A 20,457-nucleotide genomic window follows, 5' to 3' on the forward strand; every position below is an offset into this window, starting at 1 on the left:
GTTTAGTTAAAGATTACAGAATATAAATTGGTCGATTTGGTTTGTTTCTGCCGTGACTTTCATCAAAACACACTACGCCTATTCCAAAGGGATATGCACTCACATAACAGCCATGTATGCAGGCCACACCACACCATCACAATCCACACAGTAAAAAGTCTCAGCTGTACAATAAAAGATTATAGCCATTCCCATTGACTAATATACAGTTCGCTTCTAAATCATATGTTGAGCTCTTCCACCTTTTAGTGGCTCAAGAGACAAAACAACAACAATGCTCAATCTCATTGTATATATCAGTAACAGAAACAACACAGAATCTTTAGAAGAATACCAGTTCCCTTAAAACAACGTGTAGAGAACCAAAGGAAAGTACTCGGAAGAATTACTTACCAACCTAAAGCAGAAGTCTTTGACAGGATAGCGTGTGAAGCTTATATACATTTATGTGCTTATTTGGTATCATGGTATTTAGTAAGATCATAGTGAGTCGCCGTGATTTTGCAAAGTGCTTCAACAAAATCACAGTGCCACCATGATTTTTGTCCAATCCACCGTGATATCAAACATGCCCTATACTAATAGTTGGAATAGCAAAATAAAACACACACAGAAAAAGATAAGTTCAACAAATCAAATAACTAAGCAGAGAAAATTTAAATAATTTAAATCTTATTTGCCATACATCAAATAAAACATATAAATTATTATTCTCCCATATCCTTTTCAATTTAAAGCACTTCTCAAAATCTTATCTGCATAATTAGAAAAGTGAGTTTATTTCATCCCAAAGTCTAATATAAATCAACGCAGCAGTCCATATTTTCTTCATCGAACAAGGCAAAGGGTAAAACTGAATCAGGAAGTAAAGTTATTGATCCCTGATGATTATTTTCTTAGATGCACTTATCTGAACACAAAAATTACAACAAGAAATGGTTCCATAGAAAGCAGCTGAATCAGTCACTCAATACATTTCCCAGCTGAACATCTAAGAAATCAAATTCCTCAAAAGTAGGCATGGCAACAGAACCCACCCCAAGTTTATGCCCCCGTTAGGGATCGGGGTGGGTATGGAGATACCGGAAGCCCATCGGGTTCTGACATGGGGAAGGCAAAACCCCGTCCCTACTCTGTTGCCATGCCTACTCAAAGGTCAAACGAGCTTTGATATCTTCGCCAATTCTTTTTTATATATAAGCACAATACTCAAAACACGTTGAAAATATTGCAAGTCACAAGCCAAATAATTTTAAATCCCTTCAAAATATACCTAATAACTAAAGATCCACCCTAGTGCATACTCAAAATACAAGGATGAAGAATGGTAATTAGCATTTCTAGCATAGGAAGCAACAACAACATGAACATTCAACTAGGTTACAAATAAGGACGTTGAATTACACGAAATTTGGGCTTACAATTTCGGCATTCAATGGCTTTCAGATGCTACACCATCCTCCCTGATTTATCAAACATTCATTTTTTCCTGGTATAGCTTTAACAAATTCTGTCTTTCCTCCTTAAAACAGTGCAGATACTTTTCAAGAAATACCTTTTTGTTAACACCAAATGGGGTAGACAGTTCAACATTCTTTTCTATCAAACCTTTAGAGAACAAATACGAGACAACACTAGCCCTTGGAATGATCCTATTCTCCAAACTATACAAAAAGACCTCCGGCCTTTTCACAAGTGCCGAAGAGTTCCAATCCAACTCATTCACCCAAAATCTCATCACCTTATCAATTTTCTCCACAGATGATAGCATACACAAGGGCCGCTTCCTAAACGCTTCAAGAACCATTTCTTCCGACCAACCCCATCTCTTAAAAACAACAACTTTCGCATCCCACCAAGATTTCGACATGGCCCCTTTGGCTACCAATGCCATAACAAAATTTACATTAGAAGGATCATTAAATCCCATTTCCTTAACCACATTCAAAGCATCCCTCATATAATTATACAATAACATAGACGGTCTTTTAAGCAACAAATATCTGATATTCGAATCAGTGACCCCTTCATCAAGCAACAAATTAACATTCTTAATAATAGAATAATGACCAAAGAAAAATTTACATAGAAGTATACGTTCAATAACTTTCTCATTAGAAGGAAGGAACCTTCTTACCAATTCAAATGTGGGAATTATATTGTTCTCAAGACTTGAATAAAGAATTCTAGGGCTTCTACAAACAATCTCCACAATCTCTGAATTTGAAGCACCTTTTGAGATTAAAAATTCAAACTTTCGCAAAATCCTTTTGTTGGGGTCACAATTAACAACATTGGGTGCTTGTCTAATGAGTTTGTTTATCTGGGTATCAGAAAAACCGTAGTTTTTGAAGATATCGATTACTGAATTGGGCTTTTGGGAAGTGTCGATTTGAACGAGTTTTGAAGCTTTGAATTGGGTTTTTTGTGAATTGATTGAGGAATTGTGGTTCAAAGAGAGGATTGATAGAGAAGAATTGAATTGGGTTTTGAATTGATGGAGGGTTTATAGTCGATTTTTGGAATTGTGGCCGATTTTAGGTTTTTCTGTCGATTTTTTGAGTTTTCGGCCGATTTTAGGATTTATAGTCGATTTTTGGGCTTTTGGCCGATTTTAGGTATTTTTTGCCGATTTTTTTTATTTTCGGCCAATTTAGCATTTAGCGTCAATTTTAGGTTTTTTGGTTAATTTTAGGTTTTACGATCAATTAGTAATTTTTAAAAGTTTACAAAGAAGAAAAAATTTCAAATTCTTTAATTTTAGGTGTCAAACACACTCTTAGGGTTTTGAAGGGTATTGTTGTGATTTGATTTAGGTTGAAAAAGAGGGGTTTGGAGGGTACGGTTTTCAGCATTGTAGAATTCCATGAATTGTTGTGTGTTAGATACATATCAGAAGAAGAGGAGGATGAGTGTAAGTGAAACATCTTCAAAGAAGAGGAATAGTGCAAGTGAACATATTCAAAAATAAATCTTAAATGCATTTCTTTTTTTCTTTTTTTTGACTAAGCATTTCATTTTTTGTTTTTTACTAGTTTGTGATTTTTTATCTCGATATTCAAAATTTACATCTTCCGAAAACTTAAGTCAATTGATAAACACATCACATTATATATAATGATCGTAGTTTGAATCTCAATTACGACTCATGATATCCTTCTTAACAATTTCATAAACAACTTTTTTAGTTGAGATATGATTTATTTATGTTCATAAGATTTTCTCCTTCAAAATTATATATAATAAATTTGATTAGAAATTCAAAATACAATGAAAAATTCGAAGGTTTTTAGAAAGTGAAAAAATGGAAGTCTAGATTTTCATATATTCAATCCCAAAATTGAATCCTAAATCTCATTTGTGGTGTGTTTGATGAATGTTTTTGCATTTTGAGAAATTTGATTTAGGACATTTTGCGTTTCATAAAGCTTGTGTTTGGTGGTCATGTTTGTCTTCATCAACTATGTTTGTGTTCTATGTTGATAGTTGTTGCGGAAAAACATGTGTAAGTATACAAGTGATAAATAAGATATGTGTACCCATGAGAATCGTTTAAGGGAACTATTTCATTCAATACATAAAATAACTTTTCAGTATACGAGCAAAAAGATAACTAAAAAAACATTTTAGTGCTTCAAAAAGTTAAAATAAAATTAATTGAAAAGGTTGGATCAAAGTTGGAAGCGTGTAGAAATAGTGATTCATTAAACTACAATATAAGGTCTATGATCGACGTGTGGTTTTCTGCCATCTATGAGCTAAGAGTATCTTTAATTGGAGTAATTAAAGTCGGTAAATTAAGTTATTTTTTGTGGGGTTAAATTGTGGTAGGATTTATGTGAAGAAGATTTCTTTATTAAACTTGGCTGGGTTTTGATGATAACAAACTCACATCATAAAAGAAAAAAGCTTATGGAGGCTCAACATGAAGACCAAGTATTAGACTTAGTATTTAAGTTATTTGTAAGTATAGTTCTTATCTTTGATTTATTACTTTTAATAAATATATAATTTAGAATGCTCAGAAATTATTTTAAAATTAATTACGCATAAATTTTTAAGTTAAATATAAAAGTTCATATGAAGCAAGCTTTTAAAATTATAAAAAGCTGAGTTTGGAAAATAGGTGTCAGTACCTTTTAAATCTGTCCGGTCGTTAACCGAGTTAAAAAGATCTGTTGCTTTTGTAATCCCAAACTGTGCAACGATTGAATTTTGAAAACAGAACTTTTTAAATCGCCTGTCCTTAACAACCGATTTAATATATCCTGGACAGAATACAGCTTTTGTGAACCATTGTGATTTTTAAACATAACTTTTTATTATAAGATATTTTTGAAGAGTTGTCTTGCTTTATGGATATTTTCTAAAGTCTTTATAAATATATTTGTGATCATTACAATCGTGGATAACAACTTTCACATTCACAATATTTCTAAGTTATTAATATCACTTTTTCTCATAAACCTTCAAACATATATCTTGTGAAACTTTGTCTATATTTTCATATCCATAAAAGTTTATGAGCACTAAGATATATACATTATTAAAGTGATATTGATTTGATAACAACCATACATAGTTTTCTTCATTGTAACTTTGTATTGTTTCTTGTTTTCCAAGTTTGTGGAAACAAGTGTGTTTGAGAGAAAGTGAGGTGCTTTCTCCTTGTGTTGTATGAGAATTTCACCATAGGGTTTGGTGAAGATTCTTGTGGTTAAAGATAGTGGGGTGCTATCTTGTGTATGTTAGAAAGATTGTTAGGGGGTCTTGGGGTAAGATTGCTTGTAACAAAGATTCTAACATAGTGAATTCCTTCGCGGGGTGTGAAGGGAGTAGACGTACCAATAGGGGAACCACTATAATTCTCTTGTGTCGATTTTCTCTTTCCCTTCTCTCTTTTATTTTTCAGCATATTGTTATTACCTTCATAACTTTCAAGAAAAATAAAAGGAATCCAAAACATCTCTAAAATAACCAAAAAGTCTTAAAACCTAATTCACCCACCCTATTAGGTTGCACTCTTAAATTTACAATTTAAACAATTTATAGCTAATTTGAGTAGTTTTAAATTTAAGGGTAGGTGTTTATAAAGAACTCAAATTTGACCCACATGTTTAAAATAATAATTTTTTTGGCTTAATTAGTCTTTTGATCCTTAAAGATATTTTAGGTTTCACAATAATCCCTTAAAGAAAAAAATGTCAGGATTGGTCCCTTAAAGACACATCCGTTTCTCAATTGGTCTTTTCCGTCAATTTTTTACAAAAAACGTTAGTTTTAGTAGACTGAATTGTAAATTTCATTAAATGTAAGTGGTCCACCAAAAACCTTATTAATTTTTAAAATTTTAACCATTGGAATTTTTTATTATATTTGGAGTTAAAATTTAACGGAAAGGACCAATATGGCAAAAATATACGTCTTTAAGGGACCAATCCGGGCCTTTTTTTCTTTAAGGGACCAATCCAGAACTTTTTTCTTTAAGGGACCATTGTAAAACCTAAAATGTGTTTAAGGGACCAATAGACTAATTAAGCCTAATTTTTTAGCCTTTGAAATTTGTAGTTGCGATTCCTTATGAAGTTGCCGTGAACTAGTTTTAATTCACACACTTGTCAAGTCATATATATACTAAACGCAGGTTCTCTATAGTTTACACATCAAATAGAGTTGAGAAATGTAAACGGTAAACCTAATGAACACAACAAGTAAAGGCTAATCTTTCAATAGCCACTAATCAACCGAGTTGTGCCACCGATAGCCAGAATCGCAAGTAGGAAATGGATTTTGTGGTGAGGATATGGTAATAGAGGCACAACCAACTTCAATCAATGCAAGGTTCGAGAATGAATGCTAAACTAGGATTCGATGACTCCATAAATAGGCAGCTTCTTTGATCTTAAGCCATCTTAAGCCAATCCTAATTGGACAATGATAGTCAAATAAAATAAGACATATTCCTTTTGATTTGTACTAGGACAATCCACTATAAGTACGGGGCGTCGTCGATTGTCCATGACAGAAATCATTTGTTCTTATTAGGATGGCAGAAAAACTCAAACTCGAGAAACCCACCCGAACCCACACCAAAGTCAACGGGCAAAATCCGATCACTACTAGAAAAACTAACTTCAGAGAGGGACGAAATCCGTCACTAATGTGCCAAATTTCCGTCGCAAACACATTTAGTGACGGATTTAGCGACAAATCAAAATCCGTAAACATTTTCAACGTCGCAAACGCTTAGTGAGGGAATTTTTAATCCATCACAATTTGCGACGGAAAAATTTGTCACAACCGATATAGATCCGTCACAAATAACTGACTACTATTTCCGTCGCTAGATGGTGACGGGTTTTAGTTCCCTCACTAATCTATGACGGATTTCAAATTCCCACACAAATATTTGTGACAGACATGAGGTTCCCTCACTAACATTTGTGACGGATTTCAAATTCCCTCACTAATTCTAATTTCCTCAATTTTAATTTTAAAATGGTTTCATATAAATCATTTTCTAAACCATTTTATGCGAAGCATTTTTTTAATTGAATCCATAAGTATTGATGCATTAAAATCAGCAAAAATTATAACAAACTATACAAAAAAGTGTAAATAAATCATGAATGTAACTAGCAATTAAAGAACATTGAAATATACTAAACAAAGAATGAAAGATCAAAATAATCTACTAATAGATATAGACACAATCAAGCCTACATCATAATAGAATTACAAACAAATTACTAATAGATCCATATCATTCCCTTGGCTCCGACAAGATCCACAACAATTGGTTCCTTCTTTCACTACTATCTTCCCTGAAAATAGCCAGCATCCATCCATAAATTAAATCCAAAAAGTATTGACTATTTGTAATAATTATATGCATGGAAACAAAAATCAATCTATGTTCCTCAATTCATTACTGAAAACTTGACACTAAGCTTTTCTAAGTTCAAAACCCTACTTGAGCCTCAAATGAAGCCTAATTTAAATACATTTAAACACATTTATGTGAATCATGGAGAAACAGATACTCCATATCCTATATATGTCAGAACTACTTATGGCTAAATAATAGTCACTAAATATTTGTAACATCATATATTAAGTGGGGGGGGGGGGGGGGGGGATATGTAGATAAGACTACTTACGATTTTAAGTGATTGAGTGAACTTTCTCTATCCTCTCCCTGTTTTATTGGAAACTTTATTCGGGGGTAGCAACTTAGTTCTCGACAGTATTGATATGTCCTGCAACAAACATGAAAGCTGAAGAAAAGTTATTATTATATAGTTAAGCTCATACAATTCAGAACATAATAAGTTAGAGCCTAAATGTCAATAATAAATTATACCCTTGAAGATATTGGAGATTTGAACATAATGATCTTGTGTAGCCTTACAAGCACTGAATTTATGCTTCGAAACTTGATACCAAACTGAAAGTATCATATTTATCCAAAACAAACAGTTGCAAGTATATGTCTTTGTATCAACCTATACGCTCTGCAAAAATTAAACATAAAAAAGGTTGGAATTGTATGAAGAAAATAAACTACATTTATGAATATAAATGAGAGTAATTTAAATAGTCTGAGGACTATATAGTATGGTCCTTCATTCCATTACCAATCTTTATTATTGCTGAAATACTGTATGAATAAAGAAAATGAAGGAAAAGAATAAGAGTAAGATGAAACCACTTCCAGTAGCTACAATATTTTACATCTATTGTGGTGGTGAGACAAACTCACTGGTAGTCATAGATAACATAACATATCAAATTTTACATTATATAGACATTATTATCAAACCTAACTTTTATAAGTTATTGGACATAAGAGGAGTATTTGAGTTTATACCTTAGACTAGATGGATATCAATAACTTGAACCTTTGTGTGGATTTTCTATGTTTGAGAATGAAGAGAGTGAGAGATGTGCCAAACCTCAGTTTAATCCTGTAGCACACAAACGCTGCACAACATTAACACATCAGTTTAGTATATTTTGCAACCAAACTAAAAGAATAGGAGAAGACAAGAAACAAGGGGAATCAAAAGTCATTGAATAAATAGGAGAAGAAACGAGAAAAGAACATAAGTAACTAGTTGCCGAAGCACTTACCGCTGCCTACACATCCCAATGAAACTACATAAGTAACTAACGCAACTCAGACAAATAAGAGACAAACCATGCCACCATACACAAATGAATAATTCTAGTAAGTCTTAGCTTATAGATCAGTAGGATCAGTTTACTACTTTAAGTATTTTGTATATTTTCAATTAATAGTCAATTACTAGCTCTTCTAATTCTATCCACATCAAGCTTATGAACAATGAAATATTCATCTTTTTCATTGTCATTTATCTTATTCATATTTTTCTTAGGTTATGAAAATCAATGTAATTGACTAATAAATCAAAGTGAAATTAATACCTATCAAAAAATTCTAGAGCAGACAATGCAGCACTGTGAGGCAACTACAATGATTATATCTTGAGGAAATCTTTGTAGTGATCGTGACATCTTACGACAAACTTGCATGTTTGGCAATTATGTAGGAATATCGAGAAGTAGAAACCTGCCAATAAGTAAAGTAAGCATCTCAATATTCATTTAATATACAATTTGGCATCCCTTCATAAGGTAAGGCATGTTCTGTCAAAGTAACACAGTTTGTCAGTTATAGCCAAATCAACATGTCAGTTCTCTCAATGAGCTCAACTTTAATAGTTTGCACTTTGCAGTCACCTTACAACAGATAAAAACACACATATACAAGTATTAAACATCTGTTTTTTGCATTTAAACCATACCTTCTCCATAAATTTAAAAACCAGGTCTCACTAATTTTCATAGTTCATTCTTGAAACTAGTCTTAGATTAACCAAATCACATCACAGATCACCTAATCCTAAACATAACAAAGGCCTACTTCTATAAACTACAACTTCCTAATCTCTGTTCAGAAACTATCACCAAAGCATGTAATATAACAAGAGGTCACAAAAGCATAACAGACATAGACATCATAATTTAAAAAATTCATAATATGCATCCATGTGCAATTCATCATTTGAATCAAAAATTCAAAATTATTTAGGCTATATTTCAAGTCAAAACAGTTCAACCAGAACACTTAACCCTAATTTCTTAATTAACCTTTACTAATATTAGAAACCACATTTGCAAAAATCACTTAATCAAACACCAATCACAGAAAAATGTCAGCAACTAAAATCATCACCACGCAATTAGACAACAGAATGAAAATCGAAAATGAACACAAATCCTATATCAGACTTCATGATTTTCAACACAGAAAAATCTTAGCAACGATTTAATTAGGGGTGATCGTATCCGAACCAATCCAAAAGTAAAACCGCAAATCGAACCAAACCAAACCGAAAACCGCAAAAACCGCATTTGGTTTGGATGTATTTGGATGGCTTTCTTACTGAACCGCAAACCGCAAAACCGCAAACCGCAAAAACCGCAAAAACCGCGGATAACCGCAAAAACCGCATTAAGTTACTATTATATATTTATATTCCAATATCGTAAAAGAAAATATATTTATATTCCAATATACATGCCCAATTACCAAGTCAGTCGACCAAATTAATCGAACTTCAAGTTGTTTTTATTTTTTGTACTGAAATTTTATTTTGGTGTTGTAATGTTATTTTAAATAAACAAATTTTATCGGTACCGTGATGTTATTTTGAAAATTCAATTTTTTTATATATTTAAAATTGTAAGTTACTATAATGTTATTTTGGATAAATAATTTTTGTTGGTACTACAATGTTATTTTGAAACTTCAATTTTTTATTTTTTTTTTATGCTTAAAATTGTTCGGTACAATCGTTATGTTTTAAACCGCACCAACCGAACCGATCCAAACCGCATTGGTTTGGTTTGGTTTGGTTTGGATGACTTTTTAAAAATCAACCGAACCAAACCGAACCGCATGCATTTTTATCTCGCGGTTAGGATGACTTTTATGCTCAAAACCGAACCAAACCGCACCGCGATCACCCCTAGATTTAATCTCAGGGAAGTACAAAATGGAGAGAGAGAGAGAGAGAGGGAGAGAGAGAGAGAGAGATTTTCACTTACAGTGATGAAATCTTCAGCGTCATTCAGTTCCAAAGAACCGAAGAAGAAGAGAACAAAGTGGAAACGAAAATTGTGTGGTGATTCATCGTAATTCACTCCGGTGTAAACTCAACATGCTCCGATTTCTATCCAGCGTAATTTAGCTCCAATTTTTCTCCTGCGTGATTTTGCTCTGATTCAACGATTTTGGGATTTTACTGAAAATAACATTAATCTGAGATAAACAACGCTCATAATCGGAAAGTTCGATGAACCTTCGTCGTGCTTACACTGTATCGCAACACGAATCGGCCGCGGTGGAGAACGAATAGAGAATAAGGGTTTAAGTAATTCTGGGTTTTGCGAATATTGATTATGGTTTCACGCTTTTGAGTGTTTTTATTTTGGTTTGTCTATTACTTTTCCTTTTTTTTTAATAATAATTACTTTTTTTAAGCATATTAATATTAATACTAAGAAGTATATATTTTGAATATTTAAAAAAAAAACAGATATATTTTGAATAAAAATAGTTATAGTTATTATTAAAATTATCAATCATATTTTATTGATAATATTAAATAATAATTAATCTTATCAAAGTAAATATATAATAATAAGTAAGATTTTAGAAAAAAAAAAAAAAAAGATTTCATAATTTTCATAAATATTGTTTGTGAGGGAATATTTTCCTCACAAAATTAATGTCATATGTATTTGTGATGGAATTTGTGACGGAATAATTAATGAGGGATAAATTATGTCACAACATCCCTCACTATATTTAATCTCATCAAATTTGTGACGGAATTGGTGACAGATATTTTGTGACGGATTTATCCACCACAGATTCCCTCACTGATGTAAAATTACAATATTTCGTAATTAATTCCGTCACAATTAGTGAGAGATTTGGTTCCCTCACAAATTTCTGTCACTAATTTGCATTTTTTTAGTAGTTCGAGTTGACTGGGTTTGAGTTTGGGTTCGGGTGACACCCGATAATATGGGTGTGGGTTTGGTATTAGTCAAATCCACACGTGAAACCCATACACCCATCAGAAATATTTTATAATCACCTAATTACCCTCATACTCTCCCTCAATTTCCTTGGAAGACCTTAATTTTAGTTGTACATTAATTTCTTGAAAGTCTATGTTGTAATTTCTTGAAAGTCTATGTTTGAATTTCCTTTGAAGACCTTAATTTTAGTTGTAATTTAATTCAAGTCTACGTTTAAATTTAATTTCTTAAATTTGTAAATTATTTTCAAATGTACTGCAGGATTGTGTGGAAAAAACCTGAACCCAATGGGTGTGGGCGTGAGTGTTGTTTTGCTACCCGAACAACCTTTGAATTTAGGTTTGAGTGATGATTTCGAGTGTGAATTTAGTAAGTGTCAAACTCGCACTCATGGACGCTCGTTGCCATCCCTAGTTCTTATTCTCCTGCCGGTTTAAAACTATTTATAAATCTATCAGAGTTATCCTTATCCACCTCATCTATATTTTATAAAAAAAATAAGGGTAAATGATCATTTACACCCCTGCAAAATAAGGAAATTTTCGTTTACCCCCCTGCACAGATTTTTTTTCTGTTTACCCCCCTGCAAAAAATAGATTCTCTCATTTCGCCCCCTGGGTGTACAGCAGGACAAGTGACTGTGCAAATTTGCTGACGTGGCTTGTACACATGGAAAAAAATCATTTATATTTATTTTTAAATTCCACGTCAAATAATATTTTTTTAAAAAAATTAAAATTAAAATTATTTTTCCTACAAAATTTAGAAAACGAATTTTTTTTTTTCAAAATTTTAAAAAACATTTCCAAGAAATAACTTTTTTTTTCATACAAAATTATTGAGTATTTTTTTCCTAAAATAAAATAAAAAACGAATTTTCTTATTTTACTCCAAAAATAAAGATTTATTTTCAAATCTTTTTGAATTAAAAAAAACAGAATCTTCGCCGTAATCGTTTGCTTCCACCGTCATGATTGTATTCGTCGTCGTCTTCTTCAGTCGCCGAAATCATCTTCTACTTCATTATTGTCTTCTGCTTCTTTATATTTTTCTAGTTTTAGGGCAAATGGTTTTGATAGAAGAAGAAAACACCAATAAAACTTGTTTTTCTATTTTATATTTTTTTTGAAAATCTTTTTCTATTTTTTTTAATTCAAAGAGAATAACAAAAAATAAAGTTTTGTTTTTAAAAAATAAAGATTATGTTTTTTTTAATTCAAAAAGTTTGAAAATAAATCTTTAAAATTTTTATTTCGGAAATAAACTTTATTTCGGAGTAAATCTTTATTTTGGGAGCAAAATAAGAAAATTCTTTTTTTATTTTTTATTTTGGGAGGAAATATTTTTTTTGTAGGAATTTTTTTAAAAAAATTTGGGGAAACAAAACAGATTTTTTTTTTATTTTGTAGGAAAAAAGTATTTTTTATTTTTTTAAAAAATATTATCTGACGTGGAATTTAAAAAATAAATATAAATGATTTTTTCCACATGTACAAGCCACGTCAATAGGTTTGCATAGTCATTTGTCCGGCTGTACACCCAGGGGGCGAAATGAGGGAATCTATTTTTTGCAAGGGGGTAAACAGAAAAAAAATATGTGCAGGGGGGTAAACGAAAATTTGCTTATTTTGCAGGGGGGTAAATGATCATTTACCCAAAAAATAAAAAAAACTCATTTGTGAACCGAAAGAATTAAATAAAAAATAAAATAAAAAACTCAAAATTGTGTTTTGAAACTTGGGTTCTTGCGTGACCACGTCAGTCTCGGTGGATGCTTCTCTTCTCTACTACAAACTTTCTTTCATCCTTTTCAAAATGGTGTTTCAATGAATTAATCAATCAAACTTCGCGGCAAACAAGATTAATAACAACAACAACAACAATGGGTCAGGCATTTCGTCGAGCATCTGGAAGAATACGAGCAGCATCTGAAACTGACACGTCATCATTCTCCAAACCCAAGATCGCCGTCGACCACCGACCTCCGTCCAAGGTTGCCACCGATAAGCCGGTTGAGACCTCAAAAGCCGCCAAACTAGAATCATTCAACGACGGTTAGTTAACCTCTCTTTCTTTCAGTTTTTGGTTAATTCGTTAGGTTATGCCATTTTTTTTAAAAAAAAGTTTAATTTTGTTGTTACAAATTCGAAAATGTTAGTGGGTACCTCAGAGATTAAGGTAGCTAATTAGGGTTATTTTGAGATGGTGTTGTTCTTTGTTGAGGAATTTGTAAATTAAGGCCCCGAACAATGTGGTAGTTTTTGTGAATATCTATATTTAGTTGAAAGTTTTGATTTTGGAATTTACTATTTTGCATAAACAAATTAATTAATGAGCCCCCCCTGGGATGAATGGTTCGGATTCGATTCATGGTGGGAACAATTTTTGGCCACACTTTACTTAACTCGCGGCCGAGCTCTGGATTACTAGGTCCCCTTACCCTGGGAACCAGTTAGTACCAACAAAAAAAATTGTTTATAAGCAAAATATAATGGAGAGTATAAATGATACTCCAACTCATAATAATATACAACAATATCAAATTAACCGCTTTCCACATGCTAAAGGGTGACGACACCAAATGGGAAAAACCAACATAATTTCTACAAACTTTGCCAATGAACCAAGTCCAACAAATGGTTTTAATGGAGTTCTAAACCATACCAAGATCACAAATTTCACCTCTAAATAATACATTATCTCGCATCAACCATAAGAATTTTAGCAAAGCCGAATCAGATTTTTATCCTTTTTAGCCGACCTCCCTTTCACTAAAGCTGGATGATCAGCTACGCCCGTCCAACTCCAACCAAATAACTTATGCCAAATAGACTTGGCAGAAGGACATGCAAAAAAATGTGAATAAGTTTCAACTTCTTATGAACAAAACACACACACGATAAATTGAAGTTACTGTCTATAACTCCTCTTGCGTGTGGTGCATCCCAAGTTGGTAAAGTGCGACAGATAAAGCCTTCTTAATAAACGGATCATTTTAAATATGGGCAGATTCCTAATAAAATACTACCTTATAGCATGATTTGACACTGAAACCATTGACACTATCATGAACCCACTTCCAAGAATCCAACATATTAGCATCAGGCTGAAAACCCATAAGCATTCCTCTTAATTCACCCGCTTGCAATCTAGTATCAGCATTCACAAGACCATCCAACCCAAAATTCCAATGCCACATACCATGGCACCACAACCCCATTCAGCAACTGAACCTTCTTAAGCACTAGACGCATCAAACAGCAGTGGAAACATATTTATAGGGATGATCCCAAACCACCTATCTCCAAAAATCAACATATTTCTCATTACCAAATTTAGTGTAAATATTTTTAGGAAACCTAACTGATACATCATATTTATTTCCTATACACAATAATCCCCACCATCATTATGAAACCTTCGTGCAAGAACCAATAACATCTTGGTATAAAATTTTAGAAGGTAGATAACCATACTTGTGGGTCAAGAGGTCATACCAAATCAGTTTGTATCTATTAGAAATCACCACTTCCAAGCTTAAAAGAGCTATGTTAAAAATCTCCAAATTCTTTTCACAACCAACCTACCATCCTCCTTTGATTTGCAAACATTGTCCTAATTAACCCTCCAAATTTTCTTTCTGAATAATAATCAAAAGTATGCAAAGTTCTGTTTGGAACTTTAAAGAAAGACAAGAAAAACAAGGGGATACTATTCAATGCTGAATTTATCAAAATCACCCGACCACCAATTGATAAATTGCGACTTTCTAACCTGACAACCTTTTTCGCATATTCTCAAGTCTCAACAATAGGCAACCAAGTGGCATATCTCCTCAGATTGGATCGAGCCGGGAGACCTAAAAACTTAAAAGGAATGGAATGAACAACACAATACAAGAATGTAGAACCTATAAACTTATCCTCTGTTTATGTATATGTTATTTCTATAACAAAGAATAAAATAAAGTCAAACTATTTTCATATAAGCTATGCTGTTTTCATAATATCTTGGAGAGCTTATGGACATGTCATGAGTTGTTTCTATAAGCTCTTGCAAATCCAAACAGTTTCACAAGTGCTTATACCAGTACATAAGCTCAAATAAGTCAATCCAAAAATGCTCTATATCTTTTCACCAGCTTAAAGGGAAAGAGAAGGGATTTAATCCTTGCCCTAGGACATGGGGAAGTGAAAATTTTGGTCAAACTATAATTTACACTGTTTCAAATTTCAATCAAACTGTGGAATAGTTATAACTTATAACTGAAGCACCGAGCATTTTGAGCCAGTTTGAATTAACTTTCCATCAAGCACTTATGGTCTTCGCAACAGCCAATGAACATCAAAATCTTCCACCCTATTGCATTTTCATTCCTATTTCCACATTGCCTGCAGAACATATCATACCACTATTGTCACAGGAAATTAAGTATATGATATTATTATTTATTTTAAATAATAGTTTATTTTATGTCATTTTACTATTTTAGCCCTGAGGGTTGTATTTAAAGGCATGGTGCCTCATTTTGACAATCAATCAATATTCAACAAATTATCTTCTCTAAAAAACTCTCTCATTCAATATTATGCTTTGCATAATCTCTCTTTGGTACCGGATTCTATTCTAGATCATTGGAATCCCTACTTTGAGAACTTGATTCTACCGGTTTGTCCCTAGAATCTATTTTATCGGTTACAATTGGTATCACGAGCCTTCGATTCGGCGCATAAGATGGGTTCAAAACATAATTTGGTGAAAATTTTGAGTGCTCTCGATGTGGAAGAGAAGATGGAATTGGGTTTATGTTTTGTATGTGATGAGCCTTTTACTGTTGATCATGCATTGAAGCATAAAAGCATCCGATTCAAAGTGATAGAGATGGACGAGGAAGTTGATACAAAATTTTCTCAGAAACAATCAAATCCCAAATAGCAATATGCTGTCTACCCCTATGTGTGTACCTAGACAGGGTTGTTCATCAATGAACAGCATCGAAGCACCACAACCTTCGAAACTTGAAGAAGTTAAAGGGATTGATGAAGATTTCCAGCAATCTTCCAGTGTTAAGTTGCAAACCCCAATCTTAATATCCACATTCATGAACCAGGAGATTGCCACTGATTCAAATCCTTCTATCTTCGATCCATCATTCTCCGGTGATGACGCCACATATAAGGCACCGGTTGAAGACAAAGTCGCCACAAATCCAGACTCATCTTTCTTAACCGACCTTAGCATTGTTCCATCGCCGTCACTCTCTCTGTCGGTTACTACAAAGGAAGATTTCACAGTAACTCAATATCCAACTATTGCTTCTTGTAGGTTACTACAACATACCCTCCAAGTGTTTGATCAAATGCCCACAAAGCATTTGAAACCCACATCGTTGAACCAACAAGCAAATATGAAAGCATATGTTCTAGTTATGGTACTGCAACTAAAAGTTCCTCTAAGCTCTCACAATCTCCAATGTTTCGATCCCGGTGGGTTGTTGTCGCTCTCGTTTCTGTCGAGGTGTTTCCTTTCGTTTCTGTTTCTAATGAGAACGTCACCGTCAAGTGCTTGTCTGTTCTCTTGAATTCCGTCACAAACATCTCCGACGATAACCCAGTTGCAAACGATGCTATCGTCGCTGGGACAAGCTTCAGGCAGGCCATTGGTACCAAAGATCATCATAATCCAAAACAAATGTAGGATTTTCGGTGAAAGGTATAAAAACACAGTGCAAAAGTTTTCTGTTGAGAGGAAGGGTTTATCGGATACAATTTTCCTTTCATTTTTTGTGGATTGGAGAAAGAACAAATCAATTGGAAAGGCTTGCTCACACCATGCTGAGGAAGGTGTCTCGACCTTGAGTATCCCACTTGTAAAGAATGGCAACATCATACACATTCACTCGGGTATGTTTTATTTGATGGAAGGCATTTATGCAAATACACTTTTCACTATGTTTACTGAAAAAGAACGGATAGTTTTTGCCAAATCGTTTATCCTTGCGTTAAAGCTATGGAGTTCACTGTCCGTGTTCAGAATATATACATATGAAGAGGATATTTTTATTACTCAAATATATAGAATAATTAAGGAAGTTGCTATCACATTTGATGATTGGTCAAAAGTCTTTGAAGATATCACTTTATCATACCTTTTTATGATGAATTATCACTATAAGTTCTACAAATTGAATGGTACTGTACTTCGAAATATGTTGGGAGATTCTTGGTTAAAAGCACTCGGACAATATCAAGAATTTTGTTATGAAAAGGGCAAACTAGTTTTTGATCATACTTTTACTATGAGAGAAACAATGGTGGTATCTTCTATTGGGATTAATTATGCCACAATCTTTGAAGTCTTAGGAACACATGGAAATGGAAATTGTGTGGCACTAGTATTATATGAGGCCTTGTTGCATAAAAAAATTGAGTTCTCTACTAGTATTGCACAAAAACTAGTGCTACTGTTGTCTGCACCTATGAAACAAGTTGTTGGAGCAATATTTGTTTTATTAATGCATAATAAGTGTTATTCCATGCGGAGGCAGGAGCTGAATTTAAAAAGTGTTCTAATGTGGACAATGTTTTGAAGAACCTTGGTACACTAGTTATGAGTGCTGCTGCTATTGTTTATGAACAAGAAGCCAATCATTACCATCCTTGGTTTTTATGGAAGATGGATAAGTTTATTCACTATGTCAACTGTGATGTATGTGTAAAGGCAACTCTTTCTACTGATAAACCACTTCGTGATATTGAAACTGTCTATTTCACATCTGCCACTACCCAAAGATTTTTGCTAGCCCATCAAAGAAGAAAATATGTACTTGTTTTACACAGGAAGATGGTCTACAAGGGTATTTTTCATGCTCCTAAAGTTTTAACCAAGTTGAAAAATTGGCTTCCAAAGTATAAGTGTAGATTTCGAAAGTTGGCTGATAATGTTGATCTTATTGTGGCTATTCTACATAGGAAAATGATCGAAAGGGGAAGTGTTCATGTTCCTTTAGTTGTGCTCAAATGGAAGACTTTACCTCCTAAGTAAGCATGGTACTTAAAAATTTTCATCCTTGAGGACAAGGATGTTTGAAGGGGAGGGTATTGTCACAGGAAATTAAGTATATGATATTATTATTTATTTTAAATAATAGTTTATTTTATGTCATTTTACTATTTTAGCCCTGAGGGCTGTATTTAAAGGCATGGTGCCTCATTTTGACAATCAATCAATATTCAACAAATTATCTTCTCTAAAAAACTCTCATTCAATATTATGCTTTGCATAATCTCTCTTTGGTACCGGATTCTATTCTAGATCATTGGAATCCCTAGTTTGAGAACTTGATTCTACCGGTTTGTCCCTAGAATCTATTTTATCGGTTACAACTACATGTTGGGGTCTTGCCCTCTTACTAGCTGTAGCTTATTTTTGACTGTGAAGGCTTTCCTTCATCATAATTTGTGTGTTTGCAATATGCCTGCATAGGTATACTGTTTATTTATTTGAGGTTTTGTAATACTACTTTCATATTTCATGGTTGTTGATAGTGTTTTCATCTGTTGGCTTAAGATGATCGTCCTAAAGCTAATTTGGACAACATCCTGGAAGAAAGAGATCCCAAATTTGATGCTATGCTTGGTCAAATGCTTGGTAGGATTACATCAAAGCCTGGGGGAAAACTTGAAATGGGGGAGGTGAGTTTGTGCAAGTTACATTTACTCCTGTTGTGTAGTTGAAGTTGATGCAGAAAGTATTTGATGTTGCATGTAATGTAGGCTTGCTAATTTTGATATTTACACCATTGAACTATACCATTTTATAATTTTTTATAGATACATTTTATAGTTTTCTTATTCACCCTTTTATGATGGAATAGTATTAAATCTTGATCTCTGTATGCTGGCTTAGAAGGTGGTATTATTGGCATTTAAGACTGTTAGATGAAAGGAACAAACACAATAAACTACCAAACCTTGGTGGGGTTGGTTACATAGTTTGGAGTCCAATGCCGTAATTCTCTATATTGTATTAAGTTCAAAGGTAATTCTGATGAAAATAAATCTGCCAAAGTAATCCTACATCTGATTGTATGTTATGAATTAATGTTTGCTTAAAATACTTTATTGTTGTATGCTTTATGTTTATAATATATTAATATTCCAATACATGTAGACACTGTTTATCATAGTAAATGTTGAGTTTATGTTTTCTGTCATTGTTTATTTGTGGTACTAGGACAAATACTATAGTACATAACAAATTTGTCAAACCTTTGCAGCACAGTTGTTCTTTGTTTGGTTCATGCTTATTTTACTGAGAAATAAACCTTTTTGAAAGTTTCTTCCAAACTTTCTTTAGTGCATAGTTTACTGAGACGCATTTTACGATTTGATAATATTATTATTACAGGCATCTCTGGTTGAGAAGTATAATAGGCCCATGCCAAAGTTGCGAAATACAAAACCAAATTCTGCTCAATATGAGGAAAGGCCAGTTGCAGCAGGCACTTTGAATGTAGCTCAGGTGCGCCATATCATCCTCTTGCATGAAGGCAAGGCTGATGATCACAATGGCCCTATGGATGTACACCAGATTGCAGAAAGATTCCGGGTTGATGTTGGTCAGATTCAGAAAATCTTGCAATTCCTGTCTCATCCTCCAGAAGGAAGAAGTGAAGATAAGAACAAAACGCCGAGATAAACAGATTTACCAGCATTGCTAATTGCTTCCTATCTGACTAAAGGATGTTCTAAATAGATTTAAAGTGTGCACTAAGTTTTGCCCATTGAAAAGTATACTTAGATATCTTCAACAGAAAAGTGAATGCCAAATACTAGCCTCAGGTCTTTATTGAGCTGTAATCACTGTATTAAGTGCTAGTGAGGCCAAGAACTTGGTTTTTTCAAGACTTTTGTAATATCAAAAATTAAATTTGTCTTATGATGGAAATTAACTTGAGAAGGAGTTGTAATAATAAGGGTTTGTAACCCAACGGTTGAGATTGTGTTCATTTTTCTGTGTTTCACATCAATCTGCTTTATTCAAGTATCTTATCTCTAATAAAACAGGAGCATATGGAGATTTTGGTTTGCAACATATAGTATAGGTTTATGTTCTTTCCTTGTGTGATTATATCCCTGATGTATTGAGCTTGAATTTTATCCGGAAAAGCGACGATATCAAATACAAAATCCATTTGGTGGACTCCAAAAGAGGAATATTAACCATGTTTGATTTAAGCATTGCAGAACCCATTGTATCCTAAATCTTTGAACCCTGATTTCGTCCCAGAGAAAGTTGAAAGGGAATGCTGTGGAAATT

The 20,457-nt window shown here is 33.2% G+C and overlaps 2 protein-coding genes and 1 long non-coding RNA gene across 6 annotated transcripts; 1 reads left to right on the forward strand and 2 right to left on the reverse strand.

Annotated features, from left to right (window-relative positions):
* Positions 1-1,471: 1,471 nt before the first annotated feature.
* On the reverse strand, positions 1,472-1,960 carry LOC123886552. Its single transcript, XM_045935858.1, has one exon. The coding sequence runs from the start codon at positions 1,958-1,960 to the stop codon at positions 1,472-1,474; it is 489 nt and encodes a 162-aa protein (XP_045791814.1).
* A 4,582-nt stretch (positions 1,961-6,542) lies between these two features.
* Positions 6,543-10,491, reverse strand: LOC123883878. 4 transcript variants are annotated; one of them, XR_006800511.1, is made up of 7 exons: positions 10,404-10,488; positions 10,135-10,291; positions 8,449-8,593; positions 7,871-7,983; positions 7,364-7,514; positions 7,161-7,277; positions 6,563-6,824 (listed from the first exon to the last, which is right to left on the reverse strand). It is a non-coding gene; the product is annotated as an uncharacterized LOC123883878 (long non-coding RNA). The 4 variants fall into 4 exon arrangements; XR_006800510.1 differs by having other exon boundaries at positions 6,543-6,824; positions 7,871-7,967; positions 10,135-10,490; XR_006800508.1 differs by having other exon boundaries at positions 10,135-10,491.
* A 2,339-nt stretch (positions 10,492-12,830) lies between these two features.
* LOC123884197 lies at positions 12,831-20,181 on the forward strand. Its single transcript, XM_045933241.1, has 3 exons — positions 12,831-13,190; positions 18,706-18,830; positions 19,546-20,181. The coding sequence occupies exons 1-3, from the start codon at positions 12,908-12,910 to the stop codon at positions 19,834-19,836; spliced, it is 699 nt and encodes a 232-aa protein (XP_045789197.1). The 5' UTR covers positions 12,831-12,907; the 3' UTR covers positions 19,837-20,181.
* Positions 20,182-20,457: the final 276 nt, after the last annotated feature.

Source organism: Trifolium pratense, linkage group LG5, assembly GCF_020283565.1.
Source record: "Trifolium pratense cultivar HEN17-A07 linkage group LG5, ARS_RC_1.1, whole genome shotgun sequence".
In the NCBI taxonomy this organism is placed as follows: Eukaryota; Viridiplantae; Streptophyta; class Magnoliopsida; order Fabales; family Fabaceae; genus Trifolium; species Trifolium pratense.